This window comes from Gigantopelta aegis, chromosome 15 (genome assembly GCF_016097555.1).
Source record: "Gigantopelta aegis isolate Gae_Host chromosome 15, Gae_host_genome, whole genome shotgun sequence".
In the NCBI taxonomy this organism is placed as follows: domain Eukaryota; kingdom Metazoa; phylum Mollusca; class Gastropoda; order Neomphalida; family Peltospiridae; genus Gigantopelta; species Gigantopelta aegis.
The window spans coordinates 35,166,352-35,189,951 of NC_054713.1; the positions used below are offsets into that span (position 1 = coordinate 35,166,352).

General features: G+C 37.4%; 1 protein-coding gene across 1 annotated transcript in view; it reads right to left on the minus strand.

Moving 5' to 3' along the window:
• The window catches only part of LOC121390269, a 132,907-nt gene extending 111,573 nt beyond the window's left edge, over nt 1–21,334 (minus strand). The window contains exon 1 of the mRNA XM_041522051.1: nt 20,974–21,334. Coding sequence (XP_041377985.1) covers nt 20,974–21,231 — 258 coding nt within the window. The 5' untranslated portion in view covers nt 21,232–21,334. The remainder of the gene's footprint in view (nt 1–20,973) is intronic.
• Nucleotides 21,335–23,600: the final 2,266 nt, after the last annotated feature.

Consider the following 23,600-nt stretch of genomic DNA (forward strand, 5'->3'; position numbering starts at 1 on the left):
AGGCATGTGTTTTTGCTGTAGACAGGATGACATGACACTAGCACTGCCATCAATACCAGTTTCTTCAAGTGAATCTTTTAAGACTCTAAGAACACTAGCTGGTGCACAATGAAGTATTATATGGATGCACTTCCCCACCGATACTGGTAGTGGCCAGTACACAAACCCGGCGCCCACCAGCCTTAGATCGGAACAGGATGACATGACACTAGCACTGCCATCAATACCAGTTTTTTCGAGCCAAGATTCTAAGCTGTGTGTTATAATCACAGGCACGGGCGGGACAAAATAGGACACACTCGGTCCTGTAACATGGCTAAAAAAACCCAAGACTGAACAAACAAAGAGGATCACGAACCAATCCATCACACCTGGATGTAAAAAAGACTTTCTGTGAACACAACACCAGATGCAGTGTGAAGGGAATCGGTTTGTTTTAACGACATCACATTGATTTATTAATCATAGGCTATTGGATTTCAAATATGTGGTAATTTTTTTTTTTTTTTTTTTTTTTTCATTGCCAAGTTTTACTGCCAGCCCCTTGTTTACAATTAGAACAACACATGCCAAGGGTAAAAACATGGGTTGTGTACATAATAAAACAACATAATATAATATTTTAGGGTACTGGCTTGCAAACACTACCTCACCCCACCCCACCCCCTCTCCATCCCCCCCCCTCTCTCTCTCTCTCTCTCTCTCTCTCTCTCTCTCTCTCTCTCTCTCTCTCTCTCTCACTACATATCTAATCAATGTAGCTATCCATTTATCTTTCTCTCACGCAAAAAAACAACAACAACACACTTTTAACCTTTTCCATTCTATGAACGACATACATAAATATTTAAAATACGCACATGATATATATATATATATATATATATATATATATAACAAAATTACATTTAAAAAAAAAAATAATAATAAAACTACTACCAACAGTTCAGTTATTTAATAATGACATGTTTCGGCATATTGCCTTTTTCAAATTAACAATAAGATGACGTAACGTCATCCTGACGTCATTCTCATCATGACGTCATTGAGACAAACAGATTATTTTTTATTTTTTATACACTCTCATTTCCATTATTGTAATATTGTTTTATCAATTTGTACAGGATCACATACACACACATACACACACATACATACATATGTATATGTATGTATCTACATTATTAATGCGTGGACCGCTGGGAACAAGACGATGCACAAGGAAAGTTACAAAAATTAGGTCTGTTCAAAGAGAGAATAATGCACTGACCACTTGGTGAAGAATTTATTAAGATTGTTTTTACTAAGATAAATAAATTTTTCTACTTTATATCTTTGTTTAGCTTCGTTTTGGAAGTGTATAATATTTAATTGGACCCTTTGCACTTTACATTTATATATAAAATATTTAGCTAATAATAGTAGCAGGTCAAAAACATTATCTGTTTTAATATTATCTTTACATCCAAATATCACTAGCTCAAGAGAAAGCTTTAAGTTACATATATGCTTACATGAGTTTGATAACCAATTTAAATAATCATTTCAAAAGTTCTGAACAATTTTACATTCCCAAAATAAATGCACTATAAATTCTTTTCCTTCATGACAAAACGTACACGTTTCACTGCCAATTAATTTTAATTTATATGCGAAACTATTAGTAGTTAATATTCTATGAAGTATTCTATATTGGAACCATCTAAGTTTTATTTCTAATATGTGGTAATTTTGACATATAGTCTTAGAGAGGAAACCTGCTACTTTTTCCATTAGTAGTTAGAGATTTTTTTTTATATATGCACCATCCCACAGACAGGACAGCACATACCACAGCCTTTGATATATCAGTCGTGGTGCACTGGCTGGAACGAGTAATAGCCCAATGGGCCCACCGATGGGGATCGATCCTAAACCGACCAAGCATCAAGCAAGTGCTTTACCACTGGGCTACATCTAGCTCCCATGAACATTAAAAATGTTTAATAATTACACATAAGAAGAAAAGTAAGTGTTTTTAAAATAACACACACCAAAAAAAACCTATTATGATGTGTAATGAAAATAATAATTGGTTGAGAAATTCATAAAACTATATAGTACATACCATAGTGATTTCCCTAAAAATTAGGCAAGGCATGGTAGACCAAACACTTTTGGGGCATTTTCACCATTTTCAGGGCACTTGTTTTTCATTAAAAATACACATAAATTAATTGAAATAAACATTAATTTAATTTATGTGTTTGCTTTAATAAATGAATGGCAAAAGATATAAAAGGCATATTTTATTAATTAGTAATACCTTTTTGGGTGTTTTATAAAGTCAATTTTAGAATTAATTACTGAAAAAGGCTTGTTTAATCTCAGGGCAGCATGGCACTGATTGAGGCAAGATGGTGCTAGACTATTGAGGCATGGTGCTGCACCATGCTAAAACAAGCTAGGGAAAACACTATACCATTGTAAGAAAACAACGTTCATTGTTGGAAAGGACTACTGGAAACATTGCTCATATCTATTCTACAAGTGATTTATATTCAGACCACAATTTTCGTGCAATCTGAATAAATAACAATAAATGTTTTCATATTAATTCCACAAGTAATCTACGGGTATATTCAGCAATTAAGCAGAGATATAGCCCCGGGGTCTATAATTCATGAAGCTCTCTTAGGCTCTGCTAGACTACAAAGCATCCTTTTTGCAAGTCTCTTTCAGCATTGCACTGCGAGATCGCAAAGTTGTGAGAGTCTAGTGAATTAGGCCCCTGGGTCCATTTGTTTAAAGCATATGAGTTAACTTCACCCTGGGTTAGTCTAATACATGTACTTTTATTTTAATTATTTGTGCCAAAATGCAAAATAAACGGTAGATTTCTTTATGAATGGACATCTTTGGCTGTTGTAAATCAGCTTTATGTTTTCAGTTATTATTTGTATAGATTCAATCCTTGGTTTTGAAAATATATGCTTAAAGGCATACTGTCACGGATTTAAGGACATTATTTCTGTAAAAATGGATAATAACTAAAAATGACATTAATTGTTGGAAACCAAATCTAGCTATTGCATCACCTTAACTGAACCATGATGGAGTGAAATCCATGTCAACCCTCTCGCCAATTTTAGTTTTTGAATTATGGACCATTGCCATAATTCAATTATTTTTACAAAATATCATTAATAAATGGAGTATGGTGGTTATGAAGATGGTTGAATAAAGTACATTTAGGGACAAATCAAATTACATGTATATTTGTTCAGGTAATACTTTGTTAGACCATTAAATAGGTCAGTGTTCTGTGACAATATGCCTTTAAGGCATTGGGCTGTTTCTCGTTCCAGCCAATGAATATAGGTCAAATGACGTGGTTCAATCCTAGACCGACCATGCATCAGGCGAGCGCTTTACCACTGGGTTAATTCCCCTACCCCCTAGAAAAAACAAAGACTGGTGATATCATAGACAAAGGTACATGTACTATATCATCAGGTATCATACATTGGCAACTAAAACACTAACAGTGAGTCATCCCCTTTCCTTCAATTCCTGTATGAACTCTCTGAATTCTACCCTTCAGACAGGCTATCCCTGGAATTATATAACACACTAGATATCATCAATTATTCTAAATGTAGAACACGACTGCATAATCGAAAGACATATAAGACTGGAGAAATAGGCCATGTACAGGTTTAGAAAACTGCGTCTACGATCAATAGCAATCAAGGCAATTGCCCTCACCACACCATGCAAAAGCATGGGTCATTTAATCCTGTAAACAAATATTTGATGGCTGGAGGTGGTTAAAATGGCAGACTGACTTTTCGCCTTTGAATCCATAGGCAACAGATATGGGAAAAAAATATATTATGTTCTACTTTTGTACAGAGGCAGCCAAGTTGTTTCATGTTCCATATCAAGCACCTAATAAAGCATGACAAAAAGAAACCAACGAAAAATATAAAAAATGAACATTATATATGCATGTAGATCTAAACCTTCTCAACTGACTACCTCTTTTAATTAATCTGTCTTATAAAGATGCCACTTACTCACCTGTACAGCGACGTAGGAAGGTGCCGGGGGAGGGGGGGGGGGGGGGTGGGGTGGGGGGGGGGCGGGTCATACTTTTAAATTTACACTTTTACACTATTATAAAGCAAATATAAAAGAAAGAAAGAAAGAAATGTTTTATTTAACGATGTACTCAACACATTTTATTTACGGTTACATGGCGTCAGACATATGGTTAAGGACCACACAGATATTGAGAGAGGAAACCCGCTGTCGCCACTTCATGGACTACTCTTTTCGATTAGCAACAAGGGATCTTTTATATGCACTATTCCACAGACAGGGTAGTACATACCACAGCCTTTGATATGCCAGTCATGGTGCAGTGGCTGTGACTAGAAATAGCCCAATGGGCCCACCGACAGGGACCGATCCCAGACGACCGCACAATCATCCCGCCCCAAACTGTGGGAATAATCAGTTAACATTAACCAAGACAATTTAACCGATTATGCATTTGATAATCGATCATCACATCTGTAAAGCAGCAGCTATATATAGACCCTAGTTTTAACCTATTAAAATGGATACTAAGTTTGGTAATGCTAGGCTCAGACTACCAACTGCCAGCAGAAAGTTGGCCAACTCCATGGTTTCGACGGGTGCTCTCAGACTAACAACTGAGAGTCGTGTTGAGTTGTAATGCACGCGCAGACTAGCAACAAATGTCGGGCTCGATTTAATTTTTTGAATCAGATATAATGGCCATCGTGAAAGTTGTAAGAGCGCTCAGACTAGCAACTGGACAGTTGTAGAAGTCATGAGAGCAGAAAGTTGGCCAACTCTGTGCTGGCAGTTGGTAGTCTGAGAACAGCATTAATACAAATCAATAACACATCTGTATACAGTTACAGTAAAGTGAAACAACAATCTGTATCATTGAAATGGTGGGGAAACAGCCTTAAATGATGGACTAGAGCTTGTCTTCATAACTGTTACTTCTCAAAGGTACATGTTTTTAAAATAAAATGCATTAAAATTTATTAGAAACACCAGGACGACCAAAAACACTTTGGATGTATAGAAATGGATATTAATTTAAACAATACAATGTAAGTAATGTCTTATCTCAAGAGGGCGGGATGTAACCCAGTGGAACCAGGCTCGCTCGATGCAAGGTCGGTGTGGGATCAATCCCTGTCGGTGGGCCCATTGGGCTATTTCTCATTTCAGCCAGTGCACCACGACTGGTACATCAAAGGCTGTGGTATGTAATACCCTGTCTGTGGAATGGTGCATATAAAAGATCCCTTGCTGCTAATCGAAAATAGTAGCCTATGAAGGGGCAACAGCGGGTTTCCTCACTCAATATCTGTATGGTCCTTAACCATGTTTGACACCATATAACCGTAAATAAAAATGTGTTGAGTGCGTCGTTAAATAAAACATTTCTTTCTTTCTTTCTTATTTCAATTATTAAAAACCAATCTCCTAATAAAAAATACACGGTGGTGATTAAAAACTAGGGTCTGTCACTTTAAAGCCAATCAATCACTTTCAATTATAACTCTAATCAATCACTGGAAAACCACTATATATACTTAACTGGCCACCAAACTAATTTCCTAAATCTAATACATATAGAGGAGTACAAATTGACCCGATTCTGCACTCTATTGTTTAGTAAGTGGCAGGCTTCACTGCATGAATTTCACTTCACTCCCATGACATATGTCACCTAGCTATAACAGTGTCCACCCATCTGGTTACTCACAACCACCTTTCAAAGTCCATCCTTTAATTGTCCCCCTGTTGCTGTAACCTCAATACAGAAAAACTCTGGGCAGCCAGTGCTTTCCCAAAACTAGGTTAATTAGCTCCATCAGTCTATATAGCTTTCTCTATCAGGGTCAAAATAGCTTTCTCTATCAGGGTCTTTAGCTTTGTTGGTGGAAGACTTCTCCTAATGGATTCACTAGCAGAGGGACAGTATATTATTACTATCACATTTAGTTCAGTATATTGTGTCGGTAATCAATTCCAGTCTGTCTTCACATGATTTGTCTGCAGTGGAATCTCGAACCGATGCTATATGCTGGTGGATTGTGGTTTCTTTTGTTTAGTCAATTAATGAGTTTAACATTAATATGAAAAACTGGTTCAAGAGAAAACTCTTTGTGTGTAATGCTTAAATATTGTACTAGATATTGTAATACAATCAAGCTATATATATATATATATATATATATATGTATGTGTGTGTGTGTGTGTGTGTGTGTCTGTGTGTGTGTGTGTCTGTGTGTGTCTGTGTGTGTGTGTGTGGGTGTCTGTCTCTGTGTGTGTGTGTGTCTGTGTGTGTGTGTGTGTGTGTGTGTGTGTGTCTGTGTGTGTGTGTGTGTCTGTCTGTGTCTGTGTGTGTGTGTGTGTGTGTCTGTGTCTGTGTGTGTGTGTGTGTATGTGTGTGTATGTGTATGTGTGTGTGTGTGTGTGTCTGTGTGTGTGTGTCTGTGTGTCTGTGTGTGTGTCTGTATGTGCATGTGTGCGTGTGTGCGTACGTGTGTGTGTGTGCGTGTGTGCGTGTGTAAATATTAGCCATTATGTTCCTTTCACAGTAATTAAATTAAGCCATAAAAAAACTGCCAAATGACTGTTAATAATAAACTTTATTGATTCCTCATTTATGTCAGTTGTGACTTTTGATTCTGACAATACTGACTTTATATAGCTTATATTATCAGGAATTAGAGAATTTGGGGTAATCCTTTTAATGTCATTGAAAGGTACATGTAAACTGTAAAAGTGTATTAACTATAACTAAATCTTGCAACAATAAATGGTCACTAACCTAATTGTGCTTATAATGGTATTGAATTAACATCAAGGGAAATACAAGTACTTTATAATTAATTTAGTTGTCCTATATTTTTTGTTGGTGACCTAGATGATAGATTTGTTTTTGTTTTAAAAAGGACAACAACAAAAAAAGTCAATAAAATTTGAATGTCAGGGTTTCTGCCAGAGGGTAAAACGGGTATGGCACCATACCCAAAAGGTTTTGCAGACTTTTTTTTTTGTAAGTTAACCTTTTTGACAAAATTAATTACTCTTATCATTACTGTATAATTTTCTTTACCCAAACCCTAAACTTAACCCATTTCCTTTCTGGGGGAGGTCCACATGCAATGCCCTATGTTGACTGTGGCTGCATTCAATTCCATAGCGCCATACTAAAAAATTTCTTTCTGGCAGAAACACTGAATGTTGATATCTTGAAAGCAAACGGAGATTATTAGCTACAAGAATGAAACTACATATATATATGTAGCTACTAGTTGTTCTGGAACAAACCACATAAATTCTAAGAAACATATATCAATATTGATATAATTTCTTATATTTTTATGTTAGGTTAGGTTATAGAGAATAACTAGCTAATGTTGTAGGATATATATATATATTGGCTTTATACTGTGATGGTGATATAATTTCTTATCTTTTTATGTTAGGTTAGGTTATAGAGAATAACTAGCTAATGTCGTAGGATATATATATATATTGGCTTTATACTGTGATGGTGATATAATTTCTTATCTTTTTATGTTAGGTTAGGTTATAGAGAATAACTAGCTAATGTCGTAGGATATATATATATATTGGCTTTATACTGTGATGGTGATATAATTTCTTATCTTTTTTATGTTAGGTTAGGTTATAGAGAATAACTAGCTAATGTCGTAGGATATATACATATATTGGCTTTATACTGTGATGGTGATATAATTTCTTATCTTTTTATGTTAGGTTAGGTTATAGAGAATAACTAGCTAATGTCGTAGGATATATACATATATTGGCTTTATACTGTGATGGTGATATAATTTCTTATCTTTTTATGTTAGGTTAGGTTATAGAGAATAATTAGCTAATGTCGTAGGATATATGTATATATTGGCTTTATACTGTGATGGTGATATAATTTCTTATCTTTTTATGTTAGGTTAGGTTATAGAGAATAACTAGCTAATGTCGTAGGATATATGTATATATTGGCTTTATACTGTGATGGTGATATAATTTCTTATCTTTTTATGTTAGGTTAGGTTATAGAGAATAATTAGCTAATGTCGTAGGATATATATATATATTGGCTTTATACTGTGATGGTGATATAATTTCTTATCTTTTTATGTTAGGTTAGGTTATAGAGAATAACTAGCTAATGTCGTAGGATATATATATATATTGGCTTTATACTGTGATGGTGATATAATTTCTTATCTTTTTATGTTAGGTTAGGTTATAGAGAATAACTAGCTAATGTCGTAGGATATATATATATATTGGCTTTATACTGTGATGGTGATATAATTTCTTATCTTTTTATGTTAGGTTAGGTTATAGAGAATAACTAGCTAATGTCGTAGGATATGTATATATTGGCTTTATACTGTGATGGTGATATAATTTCTTATCTTTTTATGTTAGGTTAGGTTATAGAGAATAACTAGCTAATGTCGTAGGATATATATATATATTGGCTTTATACTGTGATGGTGATATAATTTCTTATCTTTTTATGTTAGGTTAGGTTATAGAGAATAACTAGCTAATGTCGTAGGATATATATATATATTGGCTTTTATACTGTGATGGTGATATAATTTCTTATCTTTTTATGTTAGGTTAGGTTATAGAGAATAACTAGCTAATGTCGTGGGATATATATATATATTGGCTTTATACTGTGATGGTGATATAATTTCTTATCTTTTTATGTTAGGTTAGGTTATAGAGAATAACTAGCTAATGTCGTAGGATATGTATATATATTGGCTTTATACTGTGATGGTGATATAATTTCTTATCTTTTTATGTTAGGTTAGGTTATAGAGAATAACTAGCTAATGTCGTAGGATATATATATATATTGGCTTTATACTGTGATGGTGATATAATTTCTTATCTTTTTATGTTAGGTTAGGTTATAGAGAATAACTAGCTAATGTCGTAGGATATGTATATATTGGCTTTATACTGTGATGGTGAGATGGATAATTTCACAAGGCTTAATTATTAAAGCGAATTCCTCATTTGGTCCGTACAGGGTAATGTCGATATTCTACGTCATTAATTAACTGGTTATTATTTTTATTTTGTAATCCATATACAAAATTGTGGGTAAAAAAAAAAAAATGTATTCCTATTTATCTCAGCTACTATATATGTCAAGTGAATGGTTTTGTGACATATCTGTGTATTTGACACACATCATATCTTGTTGTTAAGTAGGATATGACTTTGCTTTATCTGGTCATCATAATGAATCTCTTAATACAAACAGTGGTTGTAAGATAAAAAATAAATACCACTTGAGTCAAACCTTTAATTCTGATTAAGGATGCAATTCCTCCCCACCCCACCCCCAATTCCAATTAATTTCAGGTGTGTGATTCCCTCTTCCCCACCAACATCTTTAAATTTTGATCTTAAAAAAAAAGTAATTATTTAGAAAGAAAAGAAATTGATGCATGGACTACACTTTTCAATTAGCAGCAAGGAATCTTTCATATATAACATTCCGCAGACAGGATAGGACATATATCACAGCCTATGTTATACCATTTGTGAAGTACTAGCCAGCCCAATGGGCCCACCAATGGGGATAGATCCTCGACCGATCACACATCAGGCCAGCATTTTACCTCTACAGTGCTACATCCCAGCCCCGCTCCCCCTCCCCTCCCAAAAGTTAACTATAGGACATCATGATCTGTGTTTTGTATCAATCGCTCTGTCCATGTGTGAAGGTCTAAACTGTACATGTATGTTAACTCGCATATGTACGCCAGATAAATCAATAGAACGCTAGCAGATTTACACAGGTTGGAGAGAGACGCGGCTCCAGGCAGACTGAACTCCAGTGCCACGACGAGACCAGTCTTTGATGAAATATTGACTCGCAAACCCAATCGTAGGCAGTGCCATCATTAAGACGGCTACATGCGGGATGCGTCTTCTGATCACCGAGTTAGTTTCACACAAGTGGGGGGTAATAAAATTACTATGGATAATGCACTGTACCAAGCAGAAATGCATGTAGTATGTCCTCCAATCATCCTCAGAAGTGGGGGATAATAAAATTACTATACATAATATATTGAATCCAAGAAGAAACGCGTGTAAATAAATGTCTTCCGATCATCCAGTTAGTTTTGGACAAGTGGGAATAATAAAATTGCTATATACCGAATGGATAATATATTGCATTCAATAAGAAATACATGTAGTATTTAAATGCTCATATAAAGTACTCGTATTGGCAATATATAAACCTGTAGCCAGCAGAAATGTATCTATATAGCTTGCTGCTGATCATTAAGAGTTACTGGCCCAGATTTTTTATTTGAGGGTACCATGTGCCAATTCCCTCAGCTGTGGTTGAGTTATTTGTTAGGATTTTTTATTGTTGTTTTGTTTGTTTTTGTAACGGCACCACCATAGAGTACACTGATTTATTAATCATTAGCTTTTGGGTGTCAAACATTTGAAAATTCTAGTATATAGTCTTAGAGAGGAAACATGAAACATTCCATTAGTAGCACCATCCCATAGATAGGATAGCACATACATATCATAGCCTTGGACTAACCAATCATGGTGCATTGGCTGGAACGAGAAACAGCCCAATGGGCCTACCAATGAGCCCATTATATATTAAAGAAATAGTAAAATTATCATTTGTGATATGATAAAAAGGTATCCATAACGGTAGACCCCAAGGCACCAGGGTGAAATCATTTTTGTCTGAGAAAACTTGATAGAAAGAATCATAAATTGCCTTCGTGCCCCTCTTTTGAAGGAAAAGAAAAAGTTTGTTTTGTTCAATGACACCACTGCAGTACACTGACTTATTAGTCATCAGCTTTTGGGTGTCAAACTTTTGGTAATTCTGACATAGTCTGACAGAGGAAACCTGCTCCATTTTTCCATTAGTAAAAAGGGATCTTTTATATCCAACATCCCGCAGACAGGACTGCACATAACATGGTCTTGGATATACCAGTCGTGGTGCACTGGCTGGAACGAGAAATATCCCAATGGGAGTACCGATGGGCCCATTATATATTTGAGAAATAGTAAAATTATCATTGGTAACATGATAAAAAGGTATCTCTATCGAACAAACTGCAAAAAGGCAGACCCCAAGGCACCAGGGTGAAATCATTTTTATCTGAGAAAACTTGATAGAAAGAACCACAATTTGCTATCGTGTCGCTCTTTTGAAGGGGATGGATGTAGTCCAGTGATGCACGGTCGGTCTAGTTTGATCCCCGTCGGTGGGCCCATGGGCTATTTCTCGCTCCAGCCAGTGCACCACAGCTGGTATATCAAAGGCTGTGGTATGTGCTATCCTGTCTGTGGGATGGTGCATATAAAAGATCTCTTGTTACTAATGTGGAAAATGTAGTGGGTTTCCTCTCTATGACTGTGTCAAAACGACCATACATGTATGTCTGACATCCAATAGCCGATGAGTAATAAATCAATGTGCTCTAGTGGTGTCATTAAACAAAAAACTTTAACTTTTTAAAATCTTTTGAAGGAAAAGAAAGCCTTGGTGACTTAACAGCTTCTATTAAACTGAAGGCAACAAGTGTTGAGCACACACACACACACACACACACACACACACACACACACACACACACACACACACACACACACACACACACACACACACACACACACACACACAATTTTTGACCCCATTATAATATACCAGTAGTGACTACTTTTGAGTTAAGTACTCCATGTATACAGAGAGATTATCACACAAGCTTGTGTGTCATACTGATTCTACGAAACAGGTGTCAGGATGTTTTTATTGCCCATTTCGTAAAATCAGCATGACTTAATTTCACATGAGTGTAATAATAAATTAATTATCCCTATCATTATTGTTACTTATTTATGAATAACAAAGAATGTCTCAAAATGTTTCAACCACAACTAGAAGACGACGATGAAATGACGTCATATTTTACATGCACGGTCTGAGCTAGGACTGGTCTGAGCTAGGACTGGCGAAGCAACTTCACAACATGACGTCACTTCCCAAAATTATGTCATTACACTTGCTATTAACTTGGTTATGTTGAACTATGTAGATAATAAATGTGCGTACAAACACCAGGATGACCAGAAACATATTGGATCTGCCAAAACTGACAATTAATTTAAGCCGTAAATATTTAACTGCCTATTAACAAGGGTCAAAGGCTTCAAAGGCATATTGTCACAGACCACTGACCTATTACATGGCCTAACAAGGTATTACTTAAAAAATATATATATATTTGATTTGTCCCTAAATGTACTTTATTCAACCATCTACGTAACCACCATACTCCACTTACTAATGATATTTTGTACAAAATAATTGAATTATGGCAATGGTCCATAATTCAAAAACTAGCATTGCTGACATGGATTTCACTCCATCATGGTGTAGTTAAAGTGATGCAGTAGCTAGATTTGGTCTGTAAAAATTAATGTAATCTTGATTTATTATTAATTTTTAGAGAAATAAGGTCCTTAAATCTGTGACAGTTGCCTTTAAAACACGGTCCTAATTTTTTTTTTTTTTTTTAAATCTAAGACCAACAACATGACAATCACTCATAACTGGTTATTAGACACATCCCGCTATGCGCGGTCAGCGATGTTACCTCACTGTGAAATACACGGCAATTACTTAATAGAGCCACTCTGTGTTTGCACATTCTTTGTAGAGAAATTCTTCAGTACTTCCTCAAACACAAGGTCGTGGATCTTTAACCAAATCAGTTTTCTTTTTCGTGGATCACAGAGGCTGGAAGTGGAGGGAGTGCGTGTAGTTGGGGGTGTGGGCATTACAGAGCTGGGCCGCAACTTTCAAGCCAGTGTTCGATAAATGTTTGAGAAAGTCATTAGCCCTCGCAGAAGCCTGGGCAAGGCGTAGCCCAGTGGTACAGCGCTCGCTTGATGCATAGTCTATTTGGGATCGATCCCCATCAGTGGGCCCATTGCGCTATTTCTCGCTACAGCCAGTGCACCACGACTGGTACATCAAAGGCTGTGGTATGTGCTATCCTGTGTATGGGATGGTGCATATAAAAGATCCCTTGCTGCTAGTCGAAAAGAGTAGCCCATGAAGTGGCAACAGTGGGTTTCCTCTCTTAATATTTGTGTAGTCCTTAACCATATGTCCGACGCCATATAACTGTAAATAAAATGTGTTGAGTACGTCGTTAAATAAAAATTTCCTTCATTCCTTTACAGAAGCCTTGGCTAGAAAGAAAGAAAGAAATGTTTTATTTAACGACGCACTCAACACATTTTATTTACGGTTATATGGCATTAGACATATGGTTAAGGACCACACAGATCTTGAGAGGAAACCCACTGTCGCCACTACATGGGCTACTCTTTCCGATTAGCAACAAGGGATCTTTTATTTGCGCTTCCCACAGGCAGGATAGCACAAACCATGGCCTTTGTTGAACCAGTTATGGATCACTGGTCGGTGCAAGTGGTTTACACCTACCCATTGAGCCTTGCGGAGCACTCACTCAGGGTTTGGAGTTGGTATCTGGATTAAACATCCCATGCCTCGACTGGGATCCGAACCCAGTACCTACCAGCCTGTAGACCAATGGCCTAACCACGACACCACCGAGGCCGGTTAGTGTCCGATGTTGTATTAAACTATTATATAGTAAACAGTTGATAATTTCCACTAGCCCAAAGTTAACCAAAAATCCATGAGCTGAGACTGAGGGCTAGTGGATTTGTCAAACCCTGTCGAAGCTGATCGATCATTGGTTACAATCGGTTTGGGGGTGGGATCTAGCTCCACTGGCAGAGTGCTCACCTGGGGTGCTTTGGTCGCAGGATCGAATCACCTCAGTAGATCCATTCTCCAATTGGGCTTTCCCCCATCCCATCCAGTGCCATATACGACTGGTATATCAAAGGCTGTGGTACGTACTGTCCCTGTCTGTGGTAAAGTACATATATAAAACATCCCTTGATTGCTAATGGGGAAAATGTAGCGTGTTTCCTCTGAAGACTAGCTATATATGTCAAAATTACCAAATGTTTGACATCTAACAGCCGCTGATTAATAAATAAATCAATGTGCTCAAGTGTCCATTAAAGAAAAACAAACTTTATAATCCGTTTGCACAAACAAATCAACTTTCAGTTATACAATCAGAATCATGTAGTCAAGAAGGATTTGAATTATTACAACTATATGTATGCACCTATTGTCATGTTCACCAGAATAGAGAGGAAAAAAATCATTAATAATACCGTTAACAGCTATTCAATAAGTGTTTTCTTTATGTACACATGAAAACAAACCAAACCCAGTGTTCGAGATTAATGGTATCCCGATATTCCGGGGATACCAGAATTTAATTTTGGATACCAGACTTCAAGAACCCAGTATCCCACCGGGATGCCATATAATATTAAATTCTCAGGTGGGATACCAGATTTTGAAATGTTAGTATCCAAATGGGATACTGGCCAAAACATTTAATCTCGAACACTGCAAACCCCAACATTGTTAAGTCAATTCCATCATCTAACCCACAGGAACAATTACAGTGTACATTTTCTGCAATGATTAATTACAGACATTAATAATCAATCAATCATCGCATCACATTAATAATCAATCAATCATCGCATCACATTAATCATCAATCAATCATCGCATCACATTAATAATCAATCAATCATCGCATCACATTAATCATCAATCAATCATCGCATCACATTAATAATCAATCAATCATCGCATCACATTAATCATCAATCAATCATCGCATCACATTAATCATCAATCAATCATCGCATCACATTAATAATCAATCAATCATCGCATCACATTAATAATCAATCAATCATCGCATCACATTAATAATCAATCAATCATCGCATCAGTAAAATCCAAACTGATCAATTTTCAATTACAATCAATCATTGGAACATAACTATTTAATAAAACAAACTTTAAAATTATTCCGGTGGTGTCATGGTTAAGCCATTGGACATTAAGGTTGGTAGATACTGGGTTCACGTCCCGGTTCCCACTCCCACCGAGAGTGAGTTTAATTAATCAGTACAGGTAGGTGTAAGGCCACTACACCAACTTGACACTCACTCACTCACTCACTCACTCACTCACTCACTCACTCACTCACTCACTCACTCACTCACTCACTCACTCACTCACTCACTCACTCACTCACTCACTCACTCTCTCTCTCTCTCTCTCTCTCTCTCTCTCACTCACTCACTAACCACCAACAACTAACTATTAACCTGCTGTCCTGGACAGACAGCCCAGCTAGCTGAGGTGTATGCCTATGCAGGACAGAGTGCTTGAAGCTTAATTGAATATACATATAGGCACAAAAATAAGTAAAAACAAACAAACGTCATTTACTAATTAAATGTTTGGGGCGAATCATTTCAAGAAGAACCTTATTTATAGTAATAAAACAAAACCTAAGTAATTTTTTCCATATGTTCCTATTTTATGAGAACCTACAACATGTATTTAAAGTATAATCTTCATAAAAATTAATTAATTATTTTTTTAATCATCTTACTTAACGGACTACCATAATTAACAAGCTGGGAGGTATATATATGACCAATTACCGTCAATAAAAGCAACGTACAGTTTTCAAGTACTGTAACGGTATGCACTTCTGTTTAGAGAGCCAAGCTTTGTACTCTATATACCCAGACCTGGCATGGTTTCCCGTCTTTGTTCTCCGCACTATCAGAACTCTATATATCAGAGCTTGTCAAAAAATCCAATAACAGACCTCACACATGTACATACACACACACACACACACACAGTAGACACATGAAACGTAATATTGCTCATGGTACCTGGTCAGCCATTTACCATTGTAACGTCATTCATGTCAGCCATTTACTATTGTAAAGTCATTCTTGTCAGCCATTTACCATTGTAAAGTCATTCTTGTCCTGAAGCCAGTTACCATTGTAAGGTCATTCATGTAAGCATATGTTTTTCTTTATTTATTTTTTTTTTTCAGATAAGAAAAGTATTCACATATTTAATGATTAAAGTAGAAGCGCACACGTGTGAAGAAATGTTTAATGGGTTATAGCTGTGAGACCTTGATATTTGTGTAATTCACAGAATATGGGTGGACTGGGAGTTTGGGTAACATTTTTATATATACAGGGAACATTTTGTTCAGTATCACATCGCGATTCGCTAAGCATGTTTTAGAGAACTCAATTATTTTATTTTAAAGGGACATTCCTGAGTTTGCTGCATTGTAAGATGTTTCCAACTAATAAAATATTTCTACTATTAAACTTACATATTAAATATATTTTCTTGTTTAGAATATCAGTGCCTGTATATTCAATGTGTTTCTGGTCGTCTTAATATTTCTAAGAAGCCCAAACTGGATTTTGTACGAAAAAACTATATTTTAGGAAATAAAATGAAATTTAACCTAGTACAAATATTAGAAGAATCAGAAACACTTTTAATATACAGCCACTAATATTTTATGCAGAAAAATATATTTGATATGTAATTACAATCATTCAAAAGTCTCTGTTAGTCGATAACATCTTAAAAATTGCAGCAAACTCAGGAATATCCCTTTAAAACATTATACTAGAGCTGGGCGCAGTGTTTCTGCCAAAAAGACATTTATGGGTATGGTTCTATGGAACTGAATATTTACAATGTGTGTTGGGGATATGGAGGTCCTCCCCCAGAAAGAAAATGGGTTACCTTTAGTGTTAGTGTTAAGAACATCATACAGTAATGATAAGAGTAATTAATTTTGTCAAAAGGTCAACTTAAAAAAAAAATCTGCCAAAAAATCTGGGTCTGGCGCCATAACCATTTTACCCTTTGGCAGAAACCCTGGCGGTATTGAAATTTCAGGTTTGGTATCGGTATTTTTGGTGTGATTTACCTTGGTATCGGTAAGGTATTCGGTATTAATACAATATCAATACCAAGCAGTATTTTCGGTATACTTGCCTTTAATTACATGCCTGAGTTAAGTTTCACCTGCTAATTTCATCCAAATAAAACTAAATTCCATACACAAGGCTCTCATATCTCTCTTCTTTTCAGCTATTTTGTGTTCGTCAGATACACATGTATATCTATCTATCTATTGCTCTCTCGTTCTCTCTCTCTCTCTCTCTTTTTTTCCCTTTTTTTCCCTCCCTCTCTCCTGCCCTCCCTCTCTCCATCCCTCTATTTCTCTGTGTCTGTCCCTTTCTCTATATATATATTTCATTCTCTCACACTATTCAAACAGTACGGTATCCTTTCATGTACATATATATGTCAAAGATATATACATGTATATTAAAAGTTACAGCAGCCATATCCATGCACCAACCTGTCTATCCATCTATCCATTCAACCAACTAACATATATACTTCCTAATAATCATCAACAATTTATGCAAGTTTGTGGCATCCTCGTCCTCTGCCACTAATAAAGCTGGTCTGAACTAACGACCGCCAGTAGTAGGTATACATAGTAGGTGGTTACAAGTGCCTCTTAACAATGCCAGAAGTAACTAATGAACACTCCCCGAAGTGGTCAGACTAAGCCCTCAGCTAAAAGCTGATGGGGAATGGCAGGTGTGTGGCACAGATAGCCACAAAAGACAAGCACCTATCGCAGTTGGAGAGACAAGGACTGGGATGTTGAGGTGGACAGCGAAAGAAATTGAATGATAGGAAGAGTTGCCAGATCGAGGAGAAATGAGATGGAATTCAAAAGAGAGAAGGAAAGGGGGCACTGGGATCAAAAAAATAAATAAATAAAATTTATGCCGTATATGAATAGGTATAGAGAATGGGAAAACTTGTATTCTTTTTGTTTGTGCCTGTGTGTGTGTGTGTGTGGGTGTGTATATGATTGGATGAATGGATAGTGAATGGATGGATGGATGGACAGATGGATGGATGGATGGACGGACGTACGGATGGATGGACATACAGATGGATGGATAGATGGGTGGGTATTGGACTGATGAATCAATGGATGGATGATGTGTCTCTGTGTGCGTGCATGCATGTATGTGTGCATGCGTGTCTCAGATCCAGTGGGGAGAACATACACCATTTATTTAAATCCCTTTCCTGTCCTGATATATATATATATATATATATATATATATATATAAGTGTATCAAAAACATCTGGGCAGCAAGTTAATGTATGCTGATCACAACCGAACTGTTTCAGATGTAAGGTGTAAGGTCAAGGTGCATACATGCAACGTATAAGGTGACTCAGGCTGGCATAAAATTCTGTAAGTTTACAAACAGTCTTCTTATACCTAGGTAACTGGGTTTTCTTGATCTATTTATAGTCGCCAGTATAACGGCTACATGTGGCACTGATACTTCAATCACGCACTGTAACACATTTTTAAACTTGTACATTGTCTTCGACAGGAAAGCCGAGTGATCACTCTCACTCACCTAATTGCTCACCTAGCTCCATTTCAAGAGAGTGATCTATAGATCGCCTTAATTTTGATGTTGATATTATCACAGAACATAATTTTCAATTGATTTCTGGCCTGGTGCTTATAAAACTTTTAGAGTCTAGACTCGAGACTCTAATAGAGTCTGAGACAGTAATGTCATGACAACACCATACAAACTGTATGCGTGTGACGTCATTAGAGATTGAGTCTGGACTCGAGACTCTAATAGAGTCTGAGACAGTAATGTCATGACAACACCATACAAACTGTATGCGTGTGACGTCATTAGAGATTGAGTCTAGACTCGAGACTCTAATAGAGTCTGAGACAGTAATGTCATGACAACACCATACAAACTGTATGCATGTGACGTCATTAGAGATTGGGTCTGGACTTATAAGCACTGGCCCAGAATTCAATTCATTTATTTTCCTTATGCCTTACAGCACATAAGAACAAATATAATATACATTTAATTCAGAAACAAGATTTTGGTAAGATGGTAAATATTATAACAATAACGGTAACTACAATACAGTACTATAATTATAAGACATAATAGTAAATTGTAAATAAGAAATCCACTGTATTGATCAGCCCCCATCTCCACCCCCACCACCACCTCCACCCCACCCCCAGGCTGAAGCACACTTTGGCCAAAAATAATGAAGATATTCAGGAAAAATTAGCTGGCCTGAAGCCTTTTCACCATGTATTTCCACTATTCTATTCAAAACATTACTTACAAGTATAACCTGTAAAAATATGTAGTGATTTGTTTCGAACCCTTTACATATATGGGTGTTTGGTAGCAAAGCAAAATATGGATAAACATTGTAATTATCCAGATTCGAGCATTTTTGCTTAACTCTGGCAAAAATTAGGCTAGACTAATCTTGATTTAAAGTTTTAAACAACTTTTGTGTTTTGTGGTTTGTTCCATGACAGGAGGGAGCACCGCTTTGTTACTACTAGCCTCGTACATCGGAAACTAATGTGGTATAGTTGAACGAGACTACTTTTTTTTGTCTTTTTTTTTTTGTCAGCCTTTATAAAAAGTTTATTTTCGCGTGGAATATATTTTCACGAATTTCATTCACATGCGAAAAACACGAAAATAAATTCCACGCGAAAATAAAGTATTATACAGTACTTAGTTAACTAAGCAAGGGTGGATCCAGGCTTATGTAAATGGGGAGGGGGGAGACATCACAAAATTATGAAAAGGGCAAGTTTGTAGGGGTGGTGGGCTGTAGTGGGGTCTGGAAACACGCTCTCTTGGAATTTGTTTATTTAAAAATGTTCCGAGATCCACTTTCAAGGCAATTTAGTGACTGGAAAATAGCATTATATATCATGGGAAGACCATTTTCAAAGAAAGTTTGCTTTGTTTAACAACACCACTAGAGCACATTGATTTGTTAATCATCGGCTATTGGATGTCAAACATTTGGTAATTTTGACATATATATATAGTCTTTGAGAGGAAACCTAAGTACATTTTAGTAGCAAGGGATCTTTTATATGCACCATCCCACAGACAGAATAGCACATACCACAGCCTTTGATATTCCAGTCGTGGTGCACTGGCTGGAAGGAGAAATAGCCCAATGCGCCCACCGATGGGGATCGATCCCAGACCGACCCAGCATCAAGCAAACACTTTACCACTGGGCTACGTCCCGCCCCCATTTTCAAAGATGTCCCTTTACTATATATGCAAGAATGAGGATTCAAAAAATAAATAAAAATAAAAATCATTAAAAATGGCACTTCAAACTGGCTGGGTCTGTCAACGGACTGGTGACACCCACCCAGTCCCACCACAGATCCTCCAATGCTATGGCAAGTACTGGTATTGGTACTACTATTTTAAATATGTATGTGTGTGTCTGTGTGTGTGTGTGTGTGTATGTATGTGTGTGTGTGTGTGTGTGTATGTGTGTGTGTGTGTGTGTGTGTGTGAGGACCGCTGTTTTTACAAATTGCACATACAGATAGAACATTTTTGTTATTTCCAAAACAGTTTTCATTTTATGTCAAACTGAGCTGAAAATATTGCCTCCCACCCACCAAACAAACAAATAATAAAAAAATAACAATTTTAGTTGTAATGGAATAAGTCCCAATAACTGTAGTTATGGTTAGTTTTAGGGCTAGGGTTAGTCTTTCGAGAGAGGTACAGATTGGAACTCTTTCCACTATTTATAGCTATCACACAAAGTTATTTTTAAAAAGTAGCTGTGTTTATATTTTGCATAATTAGTCAATGATGCATGTGTGTGAGCCGAGATGGGACCTTTAAATACTATTTAAAAAGTGAAACTGCAGCAATGCACAGTACAAGTGAAGACGCTTGGTTAAGCATGCACCTCACCTCCGCTGGTCTAATCGCCGTCTGGTCATCATTCTGACATCCAAGAGGCCCTGGCCTGTAGCACGAACTGGAAGGAAGGCTGTCGAGAAATTCAAACTTTGTTCTACTGCTATGGCCCGGACTATCTTTGTTACAGTTAGGATCAACAGTCTGTGCGGGAGCTAGCGATGCCTTGCTCTCCAAAAGTACTCCCAGTTTCACTCCTAGATAGTCGATATCGTCGTCTTCGAACTGTTTCCTTAATTTCTTCAGATACATCTTTGAAGGTTTTATTCGTCATGTGGAAGCAAAGTTTACGCACAACAAGCCAGTATCCAAACCGAAATTTACCCCTTCGCCATGTTGACTTTGACAGATGTTTGCGTCTGGTCAGTTCTTCCGGGTCACGAGGTCACATAAGTACAGGGGGCGTGTAAAGGCGGTATAAAATACGTATATTGGTATATTGGTTATGAATGACACCTTGAAAGGCGTCTGTCATACTAATTAATTCTTTATTTAACCAATCAATAAAATGTCATTTTGAAGGCGTGACTCTGCTAGAACCGCGAAAGGGTGGTATTGAGTCAAAGGCGGAGTTACTAATACATTACCGTGTACACTGTATTTCTGTACAGGTGCGTGTGCAGGGGGAGGGTTTTGGGAGTCAAACCCCTTTTTTTTTTTTTCAAATAAGTTTTTATGAGGAGCATGTCTTGACCCCACTATAAACGTCGCTCGCCATAGACCCCACCTTGTTAAAATCAGACACGGCAGAATCATGCTGAGAATGGGGGTGGGGGTCTGATTGAGATCAAGGGCGCAAAGCAAAGTTTCTAGGTGGGTTCGGGGGTATGTTCCCCCGTAAAATTTTGAAAACTAGATGTCCTGAAGTAGACAGTGGCGTAGGCAGGATTTTGTATTGGGGGGGGGGGCAAATTAATATATTTGATTGTATTTAATGATATTGGAGGTGGGGCATAGGCAGTGGCGTAGCCAGGGGGGCCATGCCCCCCCCCCCCCCAATCCCGGGAAATTTAGGTGTAATCAGTGGCGTACTCGATATCATTGTTTACTTGGCTGCCAGGTGCCCCCCCCCCCCCCCCCCCACACACACACACAAAATCCTGCCTACGCCACTGGGCATAGGCGTACGGGCTCCCAATTTTGTAGGGGCGAGGGAGCAGGCTGATGTCTGTCCATTCATATAATAGCATTACTGTCAAACAGCTATATATAGGGTTGCAAACCAATCACTAGACATTTTTACATGCATTACAACTATTATTGTTGGTAGAATAATGGAAAAACAAGATGAAAAGGTTTAAAGCTATTGATTTTGCCCGAATATCTGTATCGTTTTTTCCCCCAATTTTCACGATTTATTCCCGCCCCCTGTTTCGAACGCTTATGGTGTATTATCAGCTAAATGCCAAATTGATGTCGCCAGCGTTTAGCAGTTATTTTTTTATTATAGCCTGGCTTTAATTCTGACTGTAGACCAGATTATATCATGTTCATCACAGGGATGTATCCAAGACTTTGTAAGGTGTGTGTGTGTGTGTGTGTGTGTGTGTGTGTGTGTGTGTGTGTGGGTTACCAAATTCTAAAAGGGTGCCAAGTTTGAAACTTTGAGTTTGGTCGTATTAATCAGGTCAGGTCAGGTTAGGTTAACTTTGGTCTGGGTTGTTTTGTGGTTGTTGTCGCTTTGTTGTTTTGCTTAGGTCTTTTTTTTGTTGTTGTTGTTGTTTGGTTTGGGGTTGTTTGGTTTTTTTCGGGGGGGTGGGTTTGTGGGGTTTTTTTTTGGGTGTGTGTGTGTGTGTGTGTGTTATTGTTGTTGTTGTTTTGTTTGTTTGGGAGGTTTTGTTTGTTTTTGTTTTTGCTTTCTTGGGGGTTGTTATTGATTTTTGTGTGGATTTTGTGTGTGTGTGTGTGTGTGTGTGTGTGTCGGTGTGTGTGTGTGTCAGTCTGTGTGTGTATGTGTGTCTGTGTGTGTGTCTGCCTGTGTGTGTGTGTGTGTGTGTGTCGGTGTGTGTGTGTCAGTTTTGTGTGTATATGTGTGTGTGTGTGCGTGCGTGTCTGTGTGTGGGTTTGTGTCTATGTGTGTGTGTGTCTGTGTGTGGGTTTGTGTGTGTGGTGTGTGTGTGTGTGTGTGTATATGTGTGTTTGTGTGTGGGTTTGTGTGTGTGTGTGTATGTGTGTGTGTGTATGTGTGTCTGTATATGTGTGTGTATGTATGTGTGTGTCTGTCTGTGCATATGTGTGTGTGTGTGTGTGTGTGTGTGCGTATGTGGGTTTGTCTGTGTGGGTTTGTGTGTGCGTGTCTGTGTGCGTGTTTGTGTGTGCGTGTCTGTGTGTGGGTTTGTTTGTATGTATGTGTGTGTCTGCCTGTGTCTGTGCGTGTCTGTGGGTTTGTGTGTGTGTGTGTGTATGCGTGTCTGTGTGTGGGTTTGTGTGTCTGTGTGTGGGGGATGTGTGTGTGTCTGTCTGTCTCTGTGTGTGTGTGTGGGTGTGGGTTTGTGTGTGTGTGTGTCTGTGTGTGCGTGTCTGTGTGTATGTGTGTGTGTCGGTGTGTGTGTGTGTCAGTCTGTGTGTGTATATGTGTGTGTGCGTGCCTGTGTGTGGGTGTGTGTCTATGTGTGTGTGTC